General features: G+C 40.4%; 1 protein-coding gene across 8 annotated transcripts in view; it reads right to left on the reverse strand.

Moving 5' to 3' along the window:
• SGIP1 (SH3GL interacting endocytic adaptor 1) overlaps nucleotides 1-26,483 on the reverse strand; it is a 1,140,118-nt gene that overhangs the window by 425,879 nt on the left and 687,756 nt on the right. For all 8 annotated transcript variants that reach the window (XM_085602350.1, XM_085602347.1, XM_085602346.1 and 5 more), the window contains one exon: nucleotides 23,421-23,472. In XM_085602350.1, coding sequence (XP_085458476.1) covers nucleotides 23,421-23,472 — 52 coding nt within the window. The remainder of the gene's footprint in view (nucleotides 1-23,420; nucleotides 23,473-26,483) is intronic.

The following is a 26,483-nucleotide window of genomic DNA, read 5'->3' on the forward strand; positions in this document are numbered from 1 at the left end:
GGTGATTTTCATGCAATAAAGTCAAAACCAGTCAGATTTAAAATCCCCTTCCTATCAAGGTGTCCCAAATAACGCCAAATGTAGCATAGCCAAAGGACCACTTTGGTAACTCGGTTCCTGCAAGTAAATACTTCAAAATTGTCTATGAACCAAACATGCCTGGAGTAGGGATGACAGGAGCCTTTTTTGTGAAAAAACCCAGTGAAATAACTGAGGTTAAAGGCTATAAAAAGCATCCTTAAGATATGGTGTTCTGAAGGTTTCATAACTTGAGTGCTGTATACATCATAGAATAAATTAGTAATATAAATAAAAATCCACTTTGCTATGCAAATAAGAAAGTACCTTATTTACTTATGTTTGTGTGCTTTGCTGAAAGAATGATTTAAAACAGTGCTGGGTTATAGTGACTTTAATGGCCGTCTTAACCCTACAAAATAGATTTTCCGTTCATAATTATAATACTAATGTAATATACATTGGCTATACATATTAGCCATCAATGGATACATACGCTTGTACAATATGTCCCCTAACCTAATGGTAGAACGTACGTGAGCAAACTGTTGTGTGTAGATTTAGATTCCGTATATTGGTTTCCAGATTTATGCCCTTATATAGGTACAATTCATACTGCCCTTATTTAGGCATAGAAAATCCAGCCCTTATTAAGGCATTGTCCATGCTAACCAAATATAGGCATGGTCTCCGACATCCATCAATCCACGTCACAACGAGTTCTTGAAAAACCAGACTCTTAAGCCTTTAGGAATTTCCCTTGCTTGGATATTGATTTCTCCAAGAACTGATTTATTATGCATGAACATCTATTCCTTAGGGGTTCATTCATGACGTTCTGATGCCCAACTTTTACGTCAATACAGGCATTCCTAAACAACTTCAAGGTATAAATATACCTGCCCTTGCCCTGGCAAACCACGGTTCCGGTACGGTCCAGCTCGACTGAAACTTGCGGTTCTCGGAAGGAGATCAAGTTCCCGCCAGACGCACAGACCAGACGCTGTCATCCTCCTCGCAGAGAATCCAGCTCCAGTGTTTCTGACTCCCCTTGCGGGGTGTTAGATATCGAGTCCGGAAAAGAGATTCCAACCTCACACATTCTAAGGTATGGAGCAGACTAGAACTTAGAGAAACTTTCGGCAACTCTTGGCAAAACTAAAACTATAGCTAGCTATACTTTACAAAACAGCACCTACTTCTTACCTCGTACTACACTTAGGTTAGGTACACTAGGGTAGAACTATTTAGGAGCATCAGATGAGTTTTCACATTTTAGCCTGTGTTATTCATGTATGTATTTTATGAATATATGTCATAGCTACAAACCATGCTATTGCAGTATTATTTTATCTTACTGCTAACCCTGTACGTATTGTACTTCGCATCCTGTCTTACGATAGAAATAGTTCATATCAATTGCACGAGAAATAAGACTGTTCAATAAACCCTTTTTATTGAAACGCTCCTCTATCTATTTCTGTGTAACTCTGTATAAACTAAGCATGCACGATTGACTGAGTGAAACTGTTATCTATTGTTTCCACGGTTCTGAGATTGTTCCGACACTAAGGGAAACAAAGTTGTCATGTTTATGCGGTTGTCAGAAACTAATCCCTTCTTGTATATTCGAGAAGTTTCTAGTGACCTCTGAGTTAGCTGGCACACACAAGTGATTAAGTTTAATGTACTCGATAGAGACATACTGACCTCAGTCCTATGTCAAAACTATAGTGTATATTATTCCAATGCGCAGTGCCTATCAGGGATATAGGAACTACACTACGAAACAGTCTCTTATTCTCCCAGATATTGTGTGCAGGTTAAATTCAGTCTCTAACTTCCTCCCATTGGGGTCTGCCTCTAACCCTTCAGTGTAGCTTCAGCAGTTTGGTGTCAGAGTTGACAGGGACTTGATTGTAATCATATATACGCCACCCAACTACATAATCAGATGAGTTAACAGTGAGCCAGAATTAAATTAAGATGACCCTTGATGTGGCTATGCACCCGATGGTGAGTTGGGTGTATGGTGTCAGAAGGAAAGATAGAGATTGATAGCTGGTACCATGAAAGATTTGTATACTGGCCAATCAACGGCAAATGAAAAGTAGACCTTTGTATTACATAGTGTTACACCATGAGAGATTAACTTTCACTTTCATCAGAGAACAAAGAAGCATAACCAGTTAATTCTACTTACTGGTCGTCCAAGTCATTAAATGTGTGTAAAATGCCCTTTTGATATATCGGTACTCATTCATGATAAATCTATGAGCATGCTTTGCAAACCACAGTTTATGTGCGCCATCAATATTACGGGTTTCAGATAAATCCTTGCAGACAGGCACATGTTCTAATCTCTTACCAATTTATTTTTCTTTTTTGAAAAAAATACTTTTGAATTGGAAAAGTACAGTGCAGGGCTTCTGGTACGAGCCCTGGCTCCTGACATTCTGGAGTGCATTTTGTAGTATGTTTTAGATCTTTGTAATGGAAACTCTGTAGGCTGCCTAAGAGTCCACGGATTTAGCATCATCCACCTGCATGGGCAATGACATCACTGGATTTTCCATCATCCATCGGGCCAGGATGTGACATCACTGGTCACCTAAAACCACCATCTTTAAAACAAGAAGTCAGACAAGAGAACTTAATTTCCCCCCATCATTCATGTGTACTGAATGTGCCATTACTGCCGTCTCCCTACTTCTATCAATGTTTCAGGTCATTTCTAGTAACGGGCAGACACTACACAGGCATTGCATGTTTGGCAGCGTAGGGTTAGGAAGAGCCTTGAACCAAAACCCCCTTTTCCCTAAAACATACAAATTTATATGTAATTATGTTCAATACCTAGAACCTCATATTGCTAATCCCCACAATCACACCCAGAAACATATGGGAAAAACACAGAGCAATCACACAACAAACAGACCTAACTTTGTACATATCCCACTAACTACCACACACCCTTAAAATAAAGAACACACATTCCAACTCATGCTCATTAATGCTAGCTCTGAAGTACCCCATGCACCAGACATTGCTTACCGCATCACCTAGCACAAGCTAGATACCATTGTCCTTACAGAAACATGGTTCGCACCCACATCTTCGCACATTCTCCATGTCCATATATCCCCAAAGATTAGAACATCCTTAGTGTAGACTGCATGCATAACACATAAAAAGGAAGAAAGCCACATTGTCATCCATAAATCCTCTTGGTCTTTCACCTGAGGCAAGCAACTAATTCTCAACTCCATGGAGCTACCGATATCAGACCAATGAATGAATAAATCTGTTTAAGTCAATTAAAACCATAATAATATTTTGATAAAACCAAACAAGTTGTAAAAAGTATAATATACATGTTAAAATCATTGGTTTGCGGTAGCATATTTACGGTTGTGAAAGTCATATCAGGACAATTTTATCACCAGTGTAATATACATGTTAAAAACTAATGATCAGCAAAATCACGTTTACTGGTAAGTTTCGCAAAAATGTTTTCTTTTTCCCTTTTATTTTTGATAAAGTGCTATTGAATTATTCAGGATACTAGTTCAAATTTATTTCTCGTATAAGAATAACAATTTTGCCAGATTACAGTTAAGTTGCGGGTCGTTTTGGGCCAAGACACTTTGGTTTGGCGGATCTGCAGGTGCGAATGCCCCGGACGTTACAAGGATTTTTTTAACAATAAAAGCCGATCTGATTTTAAAACGGGACATATGCAGATCAAATGAACAAAGTCCTGCTTCAGTGCACTGCACAGAGTGCAAGACGGCAGGCCATTATATCTCCAGGTTGGTTGATCGGCATTCGTTGGTAGTGACCTAAGACGTATTGCTAGCAGTTTCCTTTTTAGGTGTATGGAGTATGTTATACTCAGGTAAGCCCCAGGTTGTAAAATTCAATATGATTGCATTACCATCCACGCATGAGAGCGCTTACTGAATATCGTTTTATCTTCCATTAACGAATGCCTTTTTTCTGCTTTATTCAGGGTTTGTCGAAATGTTGTATACGGTAAGCTCAGTTGCCAAAGGTCCGTCACCTTCGTTGTCTTTATTGATAGCTGCAGGTACTTGTTATAAGCTGATCGAGGATCATTCTCCTGTGCTTTCCAGATAGAGCTATTAAGTGGGTTCTGACAGTTTGACCGAAGTTTGTACAATAGTTTTATTGTCGCGTACATTCTTGCTAGATGTTGCTGCAGTAGATCAAATTCTAAGCGAATCTGTGCTGGGGAAGAATTTCGCGGTAGACCAAACACTGTTTTGTATGCCTTTATTTGCATTCTCTCAAGGATTGCTGCTTCTTTGCCGTGCTGAACTTCAGTAGCATAGGCTAAGCTCAGCAGGAGTTTCGCTTTTATAACCACTAATAATGGTTTAAACGATGGACCGCTTAAACTCTTCGCTATGATGCAGAACGCATGCATCAACCCATTTCCTTTCTTGATTAAATTATCGTTATGTGTTTTAAAATTAAATTGGTTGTCTATATGTAGACCGAGGTATTTGTTGTTTGTGACTCCCTCCAGATTCGTATTACCTAGCTTAAATTGTTGTTGTGCCTGCAACCGGTGACTTATGGTCATGACTTTTGTTTTTGCTATGTTTATTTCTAATAAGTTTTTCTCACTCAGACCACAACCTTCCATCTCTTCTACAGGCCTCCCGGGCAGTACAATGCCTTAACTGATGAATTTTCAGATCTCCTTGCGGCCTTTTCTATCCAACATGACCACACCACCCTCTTGGGTGATTTCAATCTTGCAGTCAAAATAAGCTCAAAAACAAGAAGAGACAGCACTTAAAGTGGTACAGTATGTCAGACAACCAGCACACTCCAAAGGAATATCCTAACCTTCCCTTCTCGATATCATCAACAATCCAATGCAATGCAAATCACCCATCCCACTGGACCAGGTAGACCACTTCCAATCCCCATCTCCCTGCTCAGTGTCCTACCAACAAACCAAGGTCTACCGAAAAGAATACCAAACCTTCAGATTTTTCAAATACTGCTACATAGATAATCTAGTACTTAAACTTATCTCTCACCCTTTCTAGTCCACATTAGATTCCAACACCCTTCTAAACAACTAACTTTTTTTTTAATATTGTGAACATCCATACATCAAAACAGGCAGGTGCAAACCAAACCCTTTAGTACCCTGGTATTCTAAAGATCTTTGTGAAAAAAGTCCATCTCCAGACAGGAAGGAAAATATCAGAAAAACAGAAGTCTTGATGACACCAGTATACTGAAATCACTATGTGCAACACACACAGACAGATCATCAAGTCAGCTAAAGCAAAGTAGTAAACCAACACCATCAATGAAGCCACCAACAGAAGCAGAACGCTTTTCAAGATGACAAAGTACTGCATCAACACCCTGCTGAACCTGCCTATTCCTCACTTCACAGAAAAGGACAAGGTAAACTCCTTCAGTGAAAAAGATCTAACAGCACATAGATAACACCAAGCATGCTTCATCCTACAATCATCCCTTCTCGTAGAATCCTGCCATGGTCATCCGTTTATGCCCTCTCTCTCAGATCTTGCCAACACACTCAACTTCCTCAAAGTCACTTCATATGAAGATGACCAGCTTTACAACAGTAGGGGTGGAGGCAATTAACTGCACACGTCTGAACAAGGCATAATGGCTGCAGTTAATAGAACTAATTTAAATTAGGAGAAATAAACACCACGGTACAAAAAAGATACAACTTGGGTAAGAAAGGAAAGCCTTACGCCCAAACTGAAATAGAATCAGAAGCACACCCAGAAAGTAATAATTGTAAATAAAATATCAGAACATGAGATCAGAAAGTCATTATAGCTGACCGTAAGTAAGGTTTTGTTTTATTTACAAATTGTATAGCGACCAGGTTTCTATGTTGTTCTCACACAGGTTAAATTGCAATATACCTATTTGAGCATGAATGGTTTCAGATTTGAAATGTGAAATACATATATTGCAGTCCTTATAGCAAGAAGTCAAGACAGGGCTACTGAGCTCAACTTGTGAGTGTTTCCTTCCAGGAAATAATGGAGAAGACTGGCTTATTTTACTCGAGGGTGGATACCCAGAAGAAACAAGCTGTCACCAGGGATTCAGATTTGGAAATTAGAGGCGAGAAACTTATCATGGCTAAATTTGAAGGGTTGTAAGGGCCCACACTATGAAAAATATTTACAATGAAGAGTGCTCTTGACAGAATGACCTTGAGAGACAGAGAATGAAACAAGACAGTGTTTGATCACTGTTTCTGTGCTGTAGGAAAAGCAACAGAAGCCACAAAGAGAAAGCCTAGAGAAGCCAGACCTTCAGAGTGTGCTACAGAAAAGGCAAGTAATGCTATAATGCGGAGAACGAAACACCTACCAACTTCAATTCCCAAAGGTAACAAGAGCAGCTTGGGGTGATGCAAATGGAGCCAGATCTGGACAAGGCAAGTGAGGGTTGCTGGTAACTGTTGGTCTTTGACTCCGAGTACTCATGTTTATGGATCTGAGTCATGTGACTAACATGAGGAGGTAGGACCTACAAGTCATTAAAAAGATGATTTCCAGTGGCATAGAAGCATCAGTTCTGTTGCCGCCAAACTGAGAATATGAGCGATAAGGAATACTCTCCAATTTACTCAACCAATAGTGGCAAGAAGCTCTTTGCACTAGGGAGAAAGCAGAAGATAATCCTAAAATAGGTAATGCATTATTACATAAATGGTCTGCTCAGGGGGATGCTTGGTCGTGTTTTGGCTGGTTGGGCCTCCCTTCCCACTTGAAGGCCAAGGAGAAGTTGGACACTGGATGTAACTGGATGAGCTGGAGTCAAAAAATAAAAGGTAAAAAAACAGGTGACATTCTCTTCAAATACGTTGTTCACCTCCGTCATTCCTCTTCTCTCACCTTAAGTTCCCCTTTTCTGTTTCAGTCAATGGGTCCACGTGAGAGATTCAATACCTAGAATTATGGTCTTCTGAACTTTAGAAATATACTGGCAATGGTATACATTCTAACAACTGCAAAATTTATCTTGTGTTTTGAAGCCTGGCAACATTTTTTGTCTGCATCATCTGTTTAAGTTGATGCTTTCGAAAATAAATATTGAAAATTGACATGTTTCAATATATGGAAGTAAGACAAATGAAACACTGTAGCATTGGGTCCTTGCTTAGGCAATGGGGATAGTATTTCAAGCTGGAGAGTTGGGCAAAGATTCAGAAGCAATTACTACCTGATCTGTGAGCTGGTAAACTCACTTAGAAGATTAAGAGTTTAAGTGCATCTAAATTTCCAAGACCTTGAAGCAAGAATTCTGTTTTCTCAATATCTTTAGTACTGGACAGTAGCCACAAATGTACATTTCACATAAAGCAAGGATCACATAAACGTCACTCTTCCCACCAACTGCCATTCCCAGAACACAATAAGTTTGTTTCCTCAAAATAGTCCACGGTAATGCAATCAGAGCACTAACTTGCAATCTAAAGTTGACCTCACTAAGCCTCCTGGACTCTCCAAATGGACATAGCCAGGCAGTCAAAATCCACTCAAGGCAGGGGGTTTTACGGAGTGGTCCGGTATGATACAATACAATCATTACAGCTGCAATCAAGATGCAAATGTTCATACAGAGTTTGCAATAACTCACTGATAAATAAGTATCCATATGAGAATCCAATAGGTAGAATCTATAACACAATAGTAGTAGTAAAACTAGGGATACTGGCTGTGCACAATAAGTACAGAACATGATCACCAAATGACTGTAATCATTGGCACACCTGAGAAAGCAAAAGTGTAATGCCACAACAGAGCCGTTATGGAACCATATAATATATATTAATCACTAGCTGATTGTAATCAACACACTGCAAAATGGGGGCACACAATCCTACTGCTACAATAACAGTAATTTATTGTAAGTCCAAAACATTTACTGTTCATGCCACTAGTGATCACAAACACACTAAACAATGCGAACACAAAGCAAATTCCCTACTAAACCGTATACAGGGGACCTGGTAACCTTCCAGTAAAGCATGAAGTTTCAAAGTTCAGAGACAATGGTTAATGTGCCAAGTGAGGAAAGTCCAACTCATGTGTTTAGGGTTAGTTTTGCTGTGGTTGCCCAAAATGGGGCTATAGCACTGACTTGGGTTACATCACCATATCAATTTCTAGTCACTCAGCGTGTCAAACCATATTGATGAGGCAGACGTCTGGTGAGACCCAGCTCATAAAAGTGCAAGTTTACAGGCACAAAGGGCTCCTCTCAGACAACACTGGTCTCTCATGAGGTACTGAACCACCCTAATCGCAGATGGGTCAAAGAGTAAAGAAATAATGAAAGGTGGTGCTGAGAATAAGTGTGCTCACTAGACAGTCATCCCCAAGTTCACCTGCACTTGTAGCAGAAGTTTTCTTGGGTAACTTTCCTCTGCTCTTTGGTGAGGGAAAAAAAATTACTTAAAGAAGCAGTGTTCATGGCTCTGGATTCCTAGAGTAGGCAGGGGGCTTCAGTGCAGGCAAGGTTAGCAAAAGAGCAGGCTAGGGGAACTCAAGCTTTGCCATTCCAGGTTGTTACTAGTGAGAGGAAAATAGGCAGTCCCCAGGTTCATGCTCTGGAAGCATCAACAGCATTAGGATCCATTCAGTTCCAGACCCAAAACTGTTCAACAGGCTGGAATGAAGTCTCACCATATATGTACAAGTTCAAGTAGTTGGGACATGTCACATTGCCACAGTCAGCACATCCTCCAGATTCAAATAGTCCTGCCAACCACACCCAGAACAGTTTCTAGCTACAGATAAGAGTCCAAAATAATCATCTCTTCAGAATGCACGGTCACAGCCTATGTGCAGATGATTGGGCATACCTTCTAGGTGGCTGCTGCCTGAGTACATTTACTGGATCAGTCAGGGCCTATGTAGAGGAAGGTCTCAAAGAACTATCCCTGTACATTTTCTACAGACAGCCCAAAAACAAATATAAGAAGCAGCAGTTGAGGGCGGAGTTGTTCTGTGGGCAACATCCATTCTCCCCCCTGTAACAAGCATTCACGCATGTTAAATGCTTGCAAATAATTAAAGGTAATGTTAATGATGTGTGCTGATATTGTTTACAAAGCAATCATTGTATGCACGCATTCCTATATCCACAGTTGATGTCCCAATCCTGTTTGCAGGCATCCCAAACATACAGAGGGAGACCAGTAAACAGCTTCCTGGGTACATTTATTGGATCCGTCAGAGTTTATGTAGAAGGCGGTCAAAACGAACAATGCCTTTTGATCTTCATGCTAGAGAGACCAATGAGGTGTACCTGAGGAACTTAATAGTGTAGTTCAAGGGATACCGCACGGTTAGGGTCAACACAACCTGTGGTCAAAAAATCAAAAAGATACGGACCAAAACATAATAGCAAGTTTGGCAGAGCTGCATGTCTTCATCCATACATGAAGGATTGTTTGCATTTATTTTGTGTGTGTAACATTTATAGATTTAGAAGTACACAAGTGCACCCCACTTCTCTGTGGCCCAGGAATTCCAAATGACATTGTGATCTCCCAGATAAGTTGAACACCATTATGTATCATCTACTCATACATTTCATATGACGGTTTTCCTTTTCCAGTGTGCTTAAAAGGCGAATCCTCTGACTTAGATACTGATAATAGCACTACTCGAGCCACCCTTCATAAAAAGGAGAATCTTTTTATGCACAGATGATATTAGGCAATATTGACTTATCCTCAATTTAGTCTATCCATTTTCTTTAAAAAAAAAAAAAACAACTTTATTCTCCAACAATACATTTTGTACAAATCAGTTTTTTATGATTATACTGCAAATTTGGAATTCATTCCTTAAATGGTTTCTGTAATTCTCACACCAATGTGAAATCTCAATCTACAGTTTGTGAAGGGATAAAGCATTTCAGACCGCAATGGTGGTCCTTCATCAGGACAGTCTGATTTAATCAAATTCCTTATTAAAATCGACCTACAGAAAGTGTGAGTCTTTGACACATGGTGGTAGGTGTCTGCATTCTCATCAAGCTCTGTATTAGAACAGGTAACATAGCTTAATATCAGCTGTGAATAAAATGGCTAAGAATGACAGCCAAGGCATGGCAATCACTCTGACGCAGAGTGGTTGCTGTAGTACAATTGATGCTGTGCAAAAGGATGTGTTAGGATTGGTTTCAAATTAGTTCTCCAGATGTTTAAATGTGATCTCAGTTGTGTGTATGACCTCTCTACAATTTTTTTTTAACATCAGAGTAACTCTACACCTTGTTTTCATGAGCATCTATTATCACAACTCATTTTGTGACATGGAGGAAGCACTGTTTAGCGAAGATGGTGGAGACCAGGTTACTACAAAGCTAATGAGTGACTCCCGTCTACAATGACTAGGCCACACATGTGAAAGTGATGTAGGCAAGATATGGAGTTATGGATTCAACTTGTATATACAGTTAGCAAGTCACCATTGGAAAAGACAGGTGTTGGTTCTGTGTAGACCAAGTTCATCGTACTGATTTCTAGCTCCAATACATGACTGCAGCAGCTGTTGAGATCTTGGGTAAAAGGGTTGCTTATGGAGGTTGATAAAACGATGCAGCGGTCCTACTACTGAAACATAAATAGCACCCTTATTTTTAAACGTTGAGGACAGCAAAAAAAAAATGTAATTAAGAAATCAACGTGAAATTACAAGCCAAAATGGGCTAAAAACAACACCTAATCAAAACTGAAGAGTGTGCCTTTTCAGGAGAAGAGCAAGCATGGAGAATCACACCTGATACATTAGAAAGCCCTCACTCACCAACCTGGTTCGTGACATGCTTCATCATCGGGCCCCACCAGGAAAGCCGAGTGCCTTCCCGGTGTGCTTTGACGCTAGAATTACTGCGGAGCTGGTTAGTGAAAGTGACAAGTGAAAGTTATTGTGTGGTGGGTTAAAAATGTCTAGATTGTATCCAAAAATAAGTTTATTCGTTGGCCAACCAGACACGGGTTAAAAACAGAGTGAGCGTTAAATGAGCTGGATAGATCGATCAGCTATGTCTCACTGTGCGTGGTCAACATGTTTCTGCCTATATGGTGCTATTGGCTAGGCATTCTTCAGGACCAAAGTGTGAACCTCGGCGGTAGGAGTGCACTAAGACTCACCCTAACCAAGAGGTCCAATGTGTGAAATAACGAAAGTTAATAGTAACCTACAGTTACTGAGGAATCCTTCCTATTTGGCGGAACCAAAATCTGTAACGAAAGACAAAAACAAACACACAAAGAAAGAAAACTAAACTGTTTAAAATGCAGTAGTGATGCGTTTGCCATTCGAAGATCATCATGCACTTGTGCTCTTCTCAAAGTGCACTGTAACCTTACCTATGAAAGCTAAGGTGTACTATGGTGAGTATAACTGTGCACATGTATTCACATTATCGCTAAAAGTAGTGGCTGAGCCCACTCATAATGTGAAGGGTACCTTGTCATTAGCGCATATTTTACCTGCACGCCAGCTTAGGTGTTAGCTGTCTCCGTGCGTTAGTGAAAAACCGCTAGCGTTAATTAGAGGAACACGCCGGTGTAGATACGGCGAGTGAGAAAAACACACAAACGGAAAAAACGTCTTACATGTGGTGCAATAATTTATCACCAATAATAAACGAATCTCTGAACAGAGTGGAGGGTCTAAGGGATATAGGTTTAGAGACTCCAACAGTAAAAATCCCAATCCTAAATCAAAATACAAAAAGAACTGAGTCTATCGGGCTAGGTGACCTTTATACAGCTACACCATCATTACTAAACGAAAAATGTATTTCTACCATCTGGATATGTGCACGCATTTAAGATCTGAGAATGCATCAAAGGTTCCCATCACCCACATACAGTGGCTTGCTTCATCATTTGGGAGACCAGGGACTTATCTGAGGACCGGATGCCACCAAATTGTCATGGGGCAGGGTTCCGAATTCGTCCCGGATGCACCTATGGCGAGGTTGTTCCAATGAGAAGACCACTCAAGAGATTTGTGTGGGGTGATGAATGCAGTGCAAGTGAGGTGAATGTGATATAATAAAATTGGGAACAAGGCACAAAAATCATTTATTAAAGTGCTACCTTGGTACCAAATTAAAACAGTGCTCTTAGCAGTTTTAACAAATAACTGCGATGGAAATGGTCGACATGTTTCAGCCCTGGGTGGATGTACCCTAGCTTTCGTCAGGACCGTTATAAGCTACTGCATAATGATTGTGAAAAAAGGTAAATCATACAACCTGCACCTGGGATAGGTGTGGAAGAAATTACCTATACAGGTAGAAATAAACATAATAAGACTTAGTATATCAGAGGTGAAAACCTTGTACATGATAGATCACACAATGCATAAAGTTTGTTATTCAATTTAGCCAAATACATATTAGTAAGAACACCCTTTCAAGACAGTTGAGGTGTTGCAAATTTTCACTTACCCGAATGAATCTGGGTATTCGCCTCGCCTCACCTGGCACTTGCTCAGGCGTCGGAAGGCACCGCTCTAAGAAATGAATGAGTAAAATAAAAGCATGGTCCAAATTTGAAATGACACAATACCTTAAAATGAAAAGAAAAACGCTAATCCTTAAAACCACAGGCAGAAAAACAATGGCGTAATCCAAAAACGGGGCAAAGCCCTCTACGAACAGAATGTCAGGAAAATTCTGAGGATTATCTTATAAAGGACAGATAACTAATGTGGTATTGTATGTTCATGTGTAGACGCAAAGATTTAATAATGTCTGTGCTAGTTTACAGACACATGTGCGCTATCGTCTGTCGAAGTCAACAGTTAGTACGAGACCACAAGGGGAACAATAGGGTCTGTTATGCGAATAGCGGGTCCATCTCAAAGCCCCTATAGTATAGCGCCAGTAACATAACAAACAAAAAGCTCGTATATACGATAAGGAGTGGCGTGCAGATCGTTGCACACAGGGCTTACCTCTCCGTCGGTACCTCGGGCGGCTGCTGAGCCAGAGGGGAGGTAAGCACTCCTAATGGCATCGTTCTTTTATACAACCTAAAAACAGGAGGTCGGGATAACGTGCACGAAAGGCGCCCAGGAATGACGAAATCGCACGTGACCACAAGTTTCATGGGAATTGTAGTTTGGAAATGCCAATCAGTAATACTACTCAAGTCAGTAACGATTCACAAGGATACAAATGTTTTAGAACGATGTCGTATCTCTTTAGACAACCCAGAATCCATTATGTTGTTATCAGAAGGGATCAGGATAAAGCGCGCCTTCATTATTTTAAGTAATTTTAAAAGTGGCGCGCATTGATAAAGGACGCCCAGAAATGTCAGAATAACACGTGACCTGGGTATCCTGGGAGTTGTATTTCAAAGGTGCCGGGTTTAACTTATAGATCAAATCAGTAATAGATCTTACGGATGCAATAGAATAGTGGTGTCGTATCTCAATTGTGCAGTCACAAAACCCATTTATGTATTATTTGAAACAATCAAAGTAAAGAAATTTCCGTACTTTTTGGGTAATTGGGGCGTACATTGTTAACTGAACATCATAAGATATATTCCCCTTGGCTGTGATGGGATCATTGACAGATGGTATAACCATTTCACTTGAAACCTAATGAAGCAACTCAGGTTGTCTAACTGAAAGTGACATTAGCACTCTTTGCTGCTGGTCATTATAGCGATGTCCATGGTATTTGGTCATTTAATCCCAGGATGTCGCTCTTTAGTTTGAACACCCATTTCTGCTCTTTATGAAAAAGAAATTTCTTAATGTCACTGATATGTGATGGGATAAAAGGTTGTTCAAGAATAACCCATCTCAGATCTTCAGGTTTGTGATTAAGAGCAAGAAAGTGACTTGTCAATCCTTTCCCGTGTCAACCACCATTCTTTGGCCAGCCTTTTTTAGGACAGGGCCGAGGACGAAACAGAGGCAGAAAGAGAGGAGAGACACAACAACATGTGCACTGGCAACCAGATCAACCCCAACAGAACACTCGCAACAGGAGGAACACACCACAAGCAGGGCAGAGCCTGGACACGACAATTTAGTGGTAAACCTTAGTCAAAGGTCACTCACTGCAACAGAACTAAATGTCCTTAACAGGGGTTTAGGCTTTGTCCCCACCAATATGGGCGATCCCTTCCAACTAAGACATGAGATTGAGAAGTTTTTTTAGAAAAATACGTTTACATTTTTTCTTTAAGAACAAAGATACAATGAACGAAAGTACACCCGAACATGAGCATCTCTCAAATACGGGTTTAAAACCTCCTTCCAATTTCAACCCTCCTGCCCATTTGACACCGGACCAGGTGAAAGTGTTTGAGCAAGCAGTTATACACGACATCACTGCACTTGATTCCAGGAAGGACCGAGTATACCATAATCTATCCTATACTGAGAAACAGGCTTTACTTACCCTTCAGAATGACGAGAGTATCACCATAAAGCCCGCCGATAAAGGTGGGGCCATAGTCATTCTGGACACTGTTTCTTACCGTAACGAGTGTCTCAGACAATTGAATGACAGTAAATCATATTGGGTTCTTATTGAAGATCCCACCACAAGACTTTCTATTGAGATTCATGATTTGGTTAGTGAAGCTAGAGAATCAGGATGGATCACCTCACAAGAATCCGAATTTCTCACCACCAAATTTCCTGTCATGCCGTATTTTTATGTATTGCCTAAAATACACAAAACTACAAGACCACCACCGGGACGTCCCATCATATCTGGGATAGGATCACTTTTGGAACCCCTATCGACTTGTGTTGACTTCTTTCTCAGACCCATTGTCAGGGATATGCCGACCTTCCTACAAGACACTAAGGATGTCTTAAGACTATTGCCACAGATTGCCTTCAACATCGAGACTGACCTACTGGTCAGCTTCGATGTTGAATCCCTATATACCTGCATTCCTCAAGAGGAGACCCTCGAAGCTATCAGGGGTCTCCTGGATAATAGAGATCGCGATACCATCACACCAACACACTTCATCATAGAATGCGCCAGACTGGCAATGATGGAGAACTTCTTCAGATTTGAAGAAACCATCTTTCTCCAAGTCTCCGGGACATCAATGGGGAGCATTTTTGCTCCCAGTCTCGCAAATCTCTACGTTCACTGTTTCGAACAAGACATTGTGCTCACCGACCAGAATCCTTTCCGCGGCCAAATTGCCTGCTGGAAAAGGTACATAGATGATATCTTGGTAATCTGGCACGGTACTGTGGCTACCCTCCTGGATTTTCATTCATGGTTGAACTCTCAGAATGACTTTCTGAATTTCACTGTCACATATGATAAGACCAGACTTCCCTTTTTGTATATCACGATCTATCCTGCACTAGGTACTCTGGCCAGTGAATTGTATAAGAAACCTCAGACAAAAAACTCTCTCCTGAGTTTTCATAGTCATCATCCCAAATCACTCCGACAGAATTTGCCAGTGGGACAGTTCTTACGGATTCGTAGGAATTGTTCGACGATGGATAGTTTTTTGGTACATGCTGATCAACTCTCAAAACAACTCAAAGCCAGACAATATCCATCTCATCTGGTGAAACAAGCCCACAAACGGGCGTCCAATAACAACAGGGATGCCTTACTTGAACCTGCGGTTCCTAAGGAACCTCTAACCAGGATGACGTTGGTTACCACTTTTAGTACATTTTCCAACAGTGTTCAGAAGTCGGTACGAAAACATTGGCACATTCTAAACGTCGGTAATGATAAGATCCCACCCCCTCTGTTTTCTTTTAAACGAGGGTCTAGTCTGCGTGATAATCTTGTGCACACAAGACCCAAAACTAAACCAGCCTCGGGGGCGTCAGCATTGTGGAATCTGCCACCAGTACAGGGCCACTACCCTTGTGGCTCCTGTTCTGTATGTCCTCAGACACATCAAGCCAAATCGGTTGACTTAGGGCTGGCCAAACCTTGGATTTTACGCAAGCACACAAATTGCAATTCTGACAAAGTTATTTACCAGATAACATGTCCTTGTTCACTTCGATATATCGGCATGACGACACGAAAGATCAAAATCCGTATCAGTGAACACAAGAGCACTATAAGACGCAATAAACAAGCTACTAGATTGACAAGTCACTTTCTTGCTCTTAATCACAAAACTGAAGATCTGAGATGGGTTATTCTTGAACAACCTTTTATCCCATCACATATCAGTGACATTAAGAAATTTCTTTTTCATAAAGAGCAGAAATGGGTGTTCAAACTAAAGAGCGACATCCTGGGATTAAATGACCAAATACCATGGACATCGCTATAATGACCAGCAGCAAAGAGTGCTAATGTCACTTTCAGTTAGACAACCTGAGTTGCTTCATTAGGTTTCAAGTGAAATGGTTATACCATCTGTCAATGATCCCATCACAGCCAAGGGGAATATATCTTATGATGTTCAGTTAACAATGTACGCCCCAATTACCCAAAAAGTACGGAAATTTCTTTACTTTGATTGTTTCAAATAATACATAAATGGGTTTTGTGACTGCACAATTGAGATACGACACCACTATTCTATTGCATCCGTAAGATCTATTGCTGATTTGATCTATAAGTTAAACCCGGCACCTTTGAAATACAACTCCCAGGATACCCAGGTCACGTGTTATTCTGACATTTCTGGGCGTCCTTTATCAATGCGCGTCACTTTTAAAATTACTTAAAATAATGAAGGCGCGCTTTATCCTGATCCCTTCTGATAACATAATAATGGATTCTGGGTTGTCTAAAAAGATACGTCATCGTTCTAAAACATGTTTGTATCCTTGTGAATCGTTACTGACTTGAGTAGTATTACTGATTGGCATTTCCAAACTACAATTCCCATGAAACTTGTGGTCACGTGCGATTTTGTCATTCCTGGGCGCCTTTCGTGCACGTTATCCCGACATCCTGTTTTTAGGTTGTATAAAAGAACGATGCCATTAGGAGTGCTTACCTCCCCTCTGGCTCAGCAGCCGCCCGAGGTACCGACGGAGAGGTAAGCCCTGTGTGCAACGATCTGCACGCCACTCCTTATCGTATATACGAGCTTTTTGTTTGTTATGTTACTGGCGCTATACTATAGGGGCTTTGAGATGGACCCGCTATTCGCATAACAGACCCTATTGTTCCCCTTGTGGTCTCGTACTAACTGTTGACTTCGACAGACGATAGCGCACATGTGTCTGTAAACTAGCACAGACATTATTAAATCTTTGCGTCTACACATGAACATACAATACCACATTAGTTATCTGTCCTTTATAAGATAATCCTCAGAATTTTCCTGACATTCTGTTCGTAGAGGGCTTTGCCCCGTTTTTGGATTACGCCATTGTTTTTCTGCCTGTGGTTTTAAGGATTAGCGTTTTTCTTTTCATTTTAAGGTATTGTGTCATTTCAAATTTGGACCATGCCTTTATTTTACTCATTCATTTCTTAGAGCGGTGCCTCCCGACGCCTGAGCAAGTGCCAGGTGAGGCGAGGCGAATACCCAGATTCATTCGGGTAAGTGAAAATTTGCAACACCTCAACTGTCTTGAAAGGGTGTTCTTACTAATATGTATTTGGCTAAATTGAATAACAAACTTTATGCATTGTGTGATCTATCATGTACAAGGTTTTCACCTCTGATATACTAAGTCTTATTATGTTTATTTCTACCTGTATAGGTAATTTCTTCCACACCTATCCCAGGTGCAGGTTGTATGATTTACCTTTTTTCACAATCATTATGCAGTAGCTTATAACGGTCCTGACGAAAGCTAGGGTACATCCACCCAGGGCTGAAACATGTCGACCATTTCCATCGCAGTTATTTGTTAAAACTGCTAAGAGCACTGTTTTAATTTGGTACCAAGGTAGCACTTTAATAAATGATTTTTGTGCCTTGTTCCCAATTTTATTATATCACATTCACCTCACTTGCACTGCATTCATCACCCCACACAAATCTCTTGAGTGGTCTTCTCATTGGAACAACCTCGCCATAGGTGCATCCGGGACGAATTCGGAACCCTGCCCCATGACAATTTGGTGGCATCCGGTCCTCAGATAAGTCCCTGGTCTCCCAAATGATGAAGCAAGCCACTGTATGTGGGTGATGGGAACCTTTGATGCATTCTCAGATCTTAAATGCGTGCACATATCCAGATGGTAGAAATACATTTTTCGTTTAGTAATGATGGTGTAGCTGTATAAAGGTCACCTAGCCCGATAGACTCGCAGTTCTTTTTGTATTTTGCAATAATTTATCACACCATGAGTGGTGGCTCGTAGGCACACCCTGTGTGGGAGAAAAAACGAAGGGAAAATGAATCTAGATGCCCAGCGGAATGTAGCATGGTTGCAGAGTCTCACTCACGCCGGCAAGGCCAAGCACCTGCTCGGTACCTGAATAACCGGACCCAGTCGATGGGTGATCCAGTGTGCCGTGCGTTGTTTTATAGAACCCGGGAATCCGGTTAGACGACACCCGGACGGGGGCATTGGGATTGTCGATGGCGTCTTTGCGCATGCCCGATTGCGTCGAAGACGTAGAATTAATTGAGCCAACCCGGGAAGTGGATAATAGTCAGGTGTCGCGTGGTACTCTGTGAACCACTGCACCGCCGCCTTCAGTAGGTGGTGGGTTTTCAACCAACTTTATTGGCATCAAAAAAGAGGCAGTACCCATAGTATTGTGAGTACTAGCCAAGCTCGACTTGCACATGCAAGCTGGAGAAAATGTGTACCAAGACCAGGAGAGCTGGAAGGCAAAAAGGGAAAACTAAAGTCTGTCAGGGCACACGGAATACAAATGATTTCTGAACCTTGTGTGTTATGAGACATGAATCTAGTGTTATATATCTTGTACACTAGGAATCTTTTTGTTATAAAATATGCCTGTAACGTGATTCTGCTAGTGTGTTGTATTTGTTATTTGTCATTCTCAGGGCAAAGATGGATATGCCCATTTTCCATATGGGGAAGTACATATAGGAGCCAACAATCTCTGAGAGAGTGATATCTACCAGTTCAAGGGTGTCAGGAAATCAACCTCGTAGCACAGTACCCCATGGGATGTTATCATTGAGCCCTTGTTTGTGTGTGCCCAAACGGTAGACCCACCTCTGTTCTTTTTCAAACAGGGTCTGTTGTATGTTTCTCCCTGTTTTCACCTGTTCGATAATCGTCCATCTGAGATCATTTGTTGTGTGGTTCTGTTGTATGTAGTATTCACTTAATTTCGTCGTGATTCTCCTACACCTGATGTTGCTTCTATGCTGGCACAACCGTTGCTTAACCTTCCGTGTCGTCATGCCCACATAACGCAACCCACAAGGACAAGTGATCAGATAGACCACATTTGCGGAGTTGCAGTTAGTGTGGGTGCGCTGCGTCTATGTTTTCCCTAGTTCTAGGTTGAGGACCTTTGTGTGTGTGGTTAAGTGGCATACGCTACAGGTTGCACAGGGAAAGTGACCCACTACTTTTGGTAAACCCCATGCATCCGTTATAGTGGGAGTGTCCGTGGGGGTCTCGTTTTCTGGGGCGCGTGTGCACCAGGGAGTCTCTAAGGCTCCGTCCCTTCCTAAATGAAAAGAGGGGCTTTTCCCATGCCCTATTGCTGCTAGTAATTATCCTCCAATGTTTGTTTACTGCCTTCTTCACAGTTGTGGAAGCAGTGCTGTAGGTCGTAACAGGTCAGGGGGACTTCCTTGGTCTCCCTAGGGTTATCTTCTAGAAGAGCCTCCCTCGGTTGGTTGCGTCCTCTTTTACAACTTCTGTTGAGGATTCTTTCAGGGTAACCCCGCTTTTTCAGTCGCGTTGTCAGGTCAGCTGATTAGTTGACCACGCACAGTGAGACATAGCTGATTAATCTACCCACCTCATTTAATGTTCACTCTATTTTTAACCCGTGTCTGGTTGGCCAACGAATAAACTTATTTTTGGACACAATCTAGACATTTTTAACCCACCACACAATCACTTTCCACTTGTCAGTTTCACTAACCAGCTCCGCAGTAATTCTGGCGTCGAAGCACACCGGGGAGGCGCTCTGCCTTCCTGGTGGGGCCCGATGATGAAGCATGTCACCAACCAGGTTGGTGAGTGAGGGCTTTCTAATGAATCAAGTGTGATTCTCCATGCTTGCTCTTCTTCTGAATAGGCACACTTCTGTTTTGATTATTTGCATTGGGGGACCAAGAGTGCTCCTTAGATTTCCCCTCTCTCGTTGTTGTTTGGTAAAAACAACACCAGACATATTCTAACATCAACTTTACTTGATTTAATTCTAAAAGAAACCAACCGGAATGCATACCAAAAGGATGTGTGTTAAACAGAAAAAAACTTGAATATAGCTAGAACAGTAAATCTATAGGAAATAGAAACAAGGAAGGAAGAAAGTGATGAATAAATGACAAACCAAACCCAAGACGGCGAGAGGGTCAAACATGTAAACTAATGATAAAGCGGAATGATTGACTTGTGAGCTCTGGAAGTTGTCCCTGTATACAGTTCAAGTGCACTCAGATATGTTTCAAAATGGTACATTTCTCATTTGAGTGACTTTGCCGCTTCCAGAGAACAAACAAAATCATCCCCATTTGAGAAAATCTGAATCATTTTAGCACATTACTAATAAAATTAGTTAAACATCTAAAACATCAAAGATTTTGATAAATTTCAGTCCCACTTTGGGAAAGAGCACATGGTGTAAAGTTTGGTAGAGTTAAACTCATTGGTACCTATTATGTGAACACAAGGAAAAAGGTGTACACTTGATCTTTTAAAAAACAATCCCACCGTTAATTCCCAAAGGTATTTAGAGATTTCATTTCTTTACTATAAAAAGCCATGTTAAATGTTATATTTTTATAAAAGATTAACCTGTCTCCATACAGCTCACAATGTGGCCAAGTTGAGAGAACCACCAAGATGGATACTAGTGTTCATGGTTTTCAAAACATTTGAAAGGTGTCATTTTTAGGGTAGGGGGGAAATAAAACAAATGATAATGTTTAAGGCCAAATTTTGGGGCAGAGAGTGTAATGGGTATAGGAAATATAGTAAAAACTGCATATCAAAGGTACATAACAAATTAAAAAACAGTCCAGCAAGGTGAAAAACAGCTAGTACACATCCAATTAATGAGATGTTTGAGAAAGTCCAATACTTAAAAGGATGAGATAAAAGGGATCATCAGAAGTGTGGTTCTTCAACAAAGACTAAGACAGACATGAAGGGGGTAGCCCCTTTGAACCATTGTGGGGTTCTACAATGAATGGACTGTAAATGCATTCACCTTCCTTCTAGTATGAATTGTTGGATTTTCTGTACACCATGGATAGCTGGACTGTAATATTGACAGAATGATAAATTACATGGATATACTTGGTTGATCGCCAACAGGAATGCAAAGACAGAAATAGTTCCATTTCAGACATAGACAATGTAAACTAAAGATAAACCTTACACGTCATTAACCTCTATTTTTTTTAAATGTTTATCTACATACACCTTTGCATTGTGCAAAACCTCTAAGGGGGTGTTCAGTCCCTTCAAATCTTGTTGTAAAGTCAGAGTATGGTTTTCACAATGCACACACTTTAGATGGAGGAGTTGGGCCATGAAAAAAGAGGGAGTAAGTGTTCACATAGAGTGTGAAACTAGTGTGTGCAAGTCCCATAAGCCACAAAGGGACCCAAGATGACAGGTCCACTCAGAGTTTTGAGCGCCGCTACCACTCAGCAGCAATTATGATTAACTTTCTACTTACAGGACGTTCTAACTTAAGGCGTGGACCTATTTCTTTCTCGCAGTTTGGTCTTGGATGGTAAACAGTAAATGGAAAAATAACATCTGAATTGATGAGCACCTTAAATATCTACACGCCAAAGGAAGGCACATCCATTATCAGTGACCGCATTGCAATTAAGCTTACCTAGCGTAACATCCTTATTGTAAACACCAAGAAATTCGAAAGAAACACAACAACAGCTCCACTGAGGAAACTGCTGGGATCAAATCGCTAAAAACACAAAAATCATTAACAGGATAGGATAAAAAATAATAATAATGAGCAGGCAAGAAATGAGTGAAAACACTAAAGTAATGTGAGCAAGCACCAGGTACCCTAAGAGTCATCCAATGTGGTAAAGAAAAGATCGACAAGTAGAACGCAAAATATGCAAATTCCACTCTCCAAGACAGTAATGGTAAGGAGGCCTGAAAACCAGTGGTCGTCCAGGAGATGGAAAAAAAAACCTGATATAACTGGTATGTCTAGATCTCCTCATAACAAGGAGGAACAAGGTTTGGGAAACAATTGTGTCAGGGCAAAACACCTTTTATTTTAATGGTTCTTGTGAGAGGGAGAGGTCTTAAGGAAATATATAATTTTGCAACAAAAATGTTTTTGCTATCAATGCTGGATTAAATGACTGATGCCTTCCCTTAAACAAATGTATATATGAACAAAAAAGCCTCCATGTCCATATATTTAAAATTAAAAGAATAGGAATTTCCAAATTAAAAAAGAAATGTATGCCTGCTGGCACACTGAATCTTAAGTTTAGTGAACACAAAACTAGTTGAAAGTTTTGATTTTACTGGTAAGATTATTCAAATCCACCAAAACTGTCACAATGAAGTGATTATACGCAATAGTTTATAGCTATGGAACCAGACTAAATGTCCTGGTGCGTGTTATGCTTGATATCAAATAGTGAAATTATTTGAATACAGTGTAAACAAGTAGTATAGTCCCCTCCAATAACACAATAAATAGTTTTATGTGAAATAAATGCACAACTGCTGGTTAACATTTTTATGAAAGCTTTAGAGTCAAACAGATCAATAACTATTGATTGACGAAAAACGTCCCTGAAAAACATCTGAAGAAATTAAATACTAATTTATCAACGAAAAGATTTTAACCGGGTACTAAACATGCCCAGCTGTTCCACTGCCACATTGGCTACACAAGGCTACCAATTAACTAGAGTGTTATTTGCACAACGAAAATAGATCTAAATTGTCCCAGTACTGCAAAACTATTAGAATAGCAGGTATCAGGATTACTGTTTTCGTACATGCACATAAACAGAGTTATAATTTGTAGTAATCTCAATATACATGGAGTGTGGCTTAAATAAGACCACTAATTGAACCTGCAGATAATTTATGAGCACCCAGTGAGGTTAAAGCCTAAAACCCAAGCAGTATGCAAAGACACAATCTAAAATAATGAAGTATTTATACTGTATTCAGTCAGGTCAAACATTCATGTGCAATCATGTAGGAAGGAATGAGTTTTTGATACTCACTTTTCTGCCTCAATTGGTGGTGTTGCACGTCTGGGCCTTGCAATTTCTTCACCTATTCCATAAAACATACATTTTAGAATGCACTATATAGGTTAGATGCTGAAGTCACAAACAGATCTAGGAGAGGTATGAATGAATATTCCCTCTCTTTAGTAATATCACAGATATTTCAAATTTATGTGACAGAGTGAATATTTCTGTGTTTAATTTAAACATCTTTAATGTGTGCTAGGCCTAAGAAAGACATTAAAAGCTAACCAGAGCAAGCATGTTATTTGAGGGGTTTCAGATGACCGGGCTGGGGGACACAGTGGTAACGGGGGTCAACTGTATGCTCCTACAATGTCTTCCAAAATAGAAACCTTTTTTAAGCAGAACTTGCCTTTTTAATGGGAATGGACTGAGATATATATATATATTCACTCCGTTCTGCTCCTCCAACAGACGTACTCGGACACTCCACGTGGAGTACGTCTGTTGGAGGAGCAGAACGGAGTGAATATATTTATTGGGCTTCCGGTAGCCCCAACTCGGACCACCCGCGAATCAGCCAAACATGTCCCGTAACCGGAGCTAGGTGTAAAGTTATATATATATATATATATATATATATATATATATATATATATATACACACACACACACACACACACACATACATATATATATACATATTCAGTACCCAATTTTCAATATTATGAAAAAAACGCCAGGACACCTTGAAAATGCAGTGTAGTAGTACTGACTGCACCAGCAACGCGTTGCTGGTGCAGTCAGTATACTACACTGCATTTTCAAGGTGTCCTGGCGTTTTTTTCATAATATTGAAAATTGGGTACTGAATATTAGAGGGTGCCGATACCCTATGCGAGGACCGCCCTACAAAGACAGCCTCTACGCAACTATCGGGATTCTTGTTCGTATATATATACATACATATATATATATATATATATACATACATACATACATACATATATATATTCACCAAATGCTGCTGACATACATCCCTTATCTTAAGAAGTTAGAGAATGCAATATATACAACTTATCATGTCTATATTTTATATTTGTAATTTTAATATATGTATATATTTATATTTATACATCTATTTATCTAATTTACCCATTCTCTTGTCATCCATCATTCAGGTGGTCATACAATATGGTCTAACAATGGTTATGTACATATCAACATATTTACAACATAGATACCCACTAGGTTGATTACCAATTTGGTTTCTCAGCCTTTCCAATCGGGTAGGACATTGCCTGTTTATCTGTTCACATTACTGCATTTGGCAGCAGAACTGTAAAGGGGTGTCATCTTACTTACCGATTTCATCTTTGCACCGTTTAGGTAGGATGTATACCAGTTGTCGTATGAAATACTTCACCCCAAATAGTGTCATCTTTTTCGTTTTAAATTCTCGACTTATTACATTCTGGTGTGTTGTAATACCAAAGATTTCTAAACTGTATTTTACATTCACTTTTTAGCTGACATTTACAGCACTGACTTACTTGTTGAAAACTGAAGTCTTAACTGTACTACTACGTATTTTAATCTGTGCTCGCTGTTCTCATGTTGTTTCTGTTCTTGTTTTTTCTTTCACTAAGAAGAATAAGTAGACCACAACCACACTTTTAAACCATCATGTACTCACATCCATCACTGTTATTTGCACATATCGACAATTTACCCTAGGATGACCTTGAACTACTTTTTAATGATATTTGACTTTATTAGGCATACCATTTGCGTAAGAGCATATGATTACAACAATATGAGATGCACAACTCCATTAAATTAGGATGTTTGTAAAGTATTTTTTCAACTCCCAGATTGTACTACAGAAATGCACATGTAACAATTTACAACGCGCTAGTATTTTGTCTATGTCTATTTGGTCACAGATCGCGTGGGGTAACAGTTTTTTATGGACGGTCACTTTAAATTCACGCACAAAATGTATCCATGTTGAGTGAACAAGGCTCGCCCGAGCCGAAACGCGTATCGATGACAAATGGAAAAATAAAAAATATCGCAAGCACCTACTTCGGGTCTGTGCCCATCATTGGCTTCCTGTGCATTTGGAACCCTGCTAGAAAGAAGTCATATTTTAGACAGTTCGAATCCACTCGATCTTACACAGATCCCTTCTCCGTTTTGGTCGGCGTCTTCAGTGGATCAACACTTCTGGGGCAACCCGGTAGTACAACAGTACGTGAAGGAAACAGACGCCAGACCCCCTAGAACTAGACCACTCGTCTGGATCCTGGATCAACCCGTAGGACACCGAGTCGGAGGACAAGGCGAACTCGGAAGAATTCCAGGTAGGACTGTCTGAGGATTCTGGGGTGGAGAAGTGTGCAGTTCAGTGGAGACGACCGCATTAGCGATTCCTTTCTTCACACGATTATTTACACTTTCCGAAATGTCGTCGGACATGGTGAGAGAGAGGGAGGCGGCTGCTACGGAAATGTTTTCCGATACCCCTCAGACCACACGCATCCTTAAACCAACTGAAACAGCGAGCACAACTGAAACGAACTCAAAGAACAAATTCAAAATGCTAGAGAAGAAAATGCGGGCAGAACAAAGTAAGTGGTGGAAGTCACGTTCATTGCAACGATATATCGAAGTGGGGAGAATACCACGAGGCTTGCGTATACTTACTGCTCCCACATATGAAGATCCGAACCCAGATCTCATGCGCGAATGGGCTGAATGTAACCTCGACTCCTCTCGGAAGCTAACACTCATTTTAATAAAATATGCAGACATAGATCGAGCCAGGCTGTTGATTGAAATCGATGAAATCAATGATGATCTTGACAAAATTACCGCTACTGAGGAAACTACCAAACTTCGTAAAGAGATGCTCATAAGGCTCAAGAAAGAGGAAGACAAAATTAAAGAACGCAAAGCTGTGAAATTCATAAGGGACAAAAACGATTATGAATTAGGCCAAATATTTACATTTTCAAAAAATATGATGCCCTCAGAGTCTCTAGAACTAAAACAACAACAACCAGAGTGAACATTGAAACGACACAATCG

The sequence above is a fragment of the Triturus cristatus genome, chromosome 4_2 (assembly GCF_964204655.1).
Source record: "Triturus cristatus chromosome 4_2, aTriCri1.1, whole genome shotgun sequence".
Classification (NCBI taxonomy): Eukaryota; Metazoa; Chordata; class Amphibia; order Caudata; family Salamandridae; genus Triturus; species Triturus cristatus.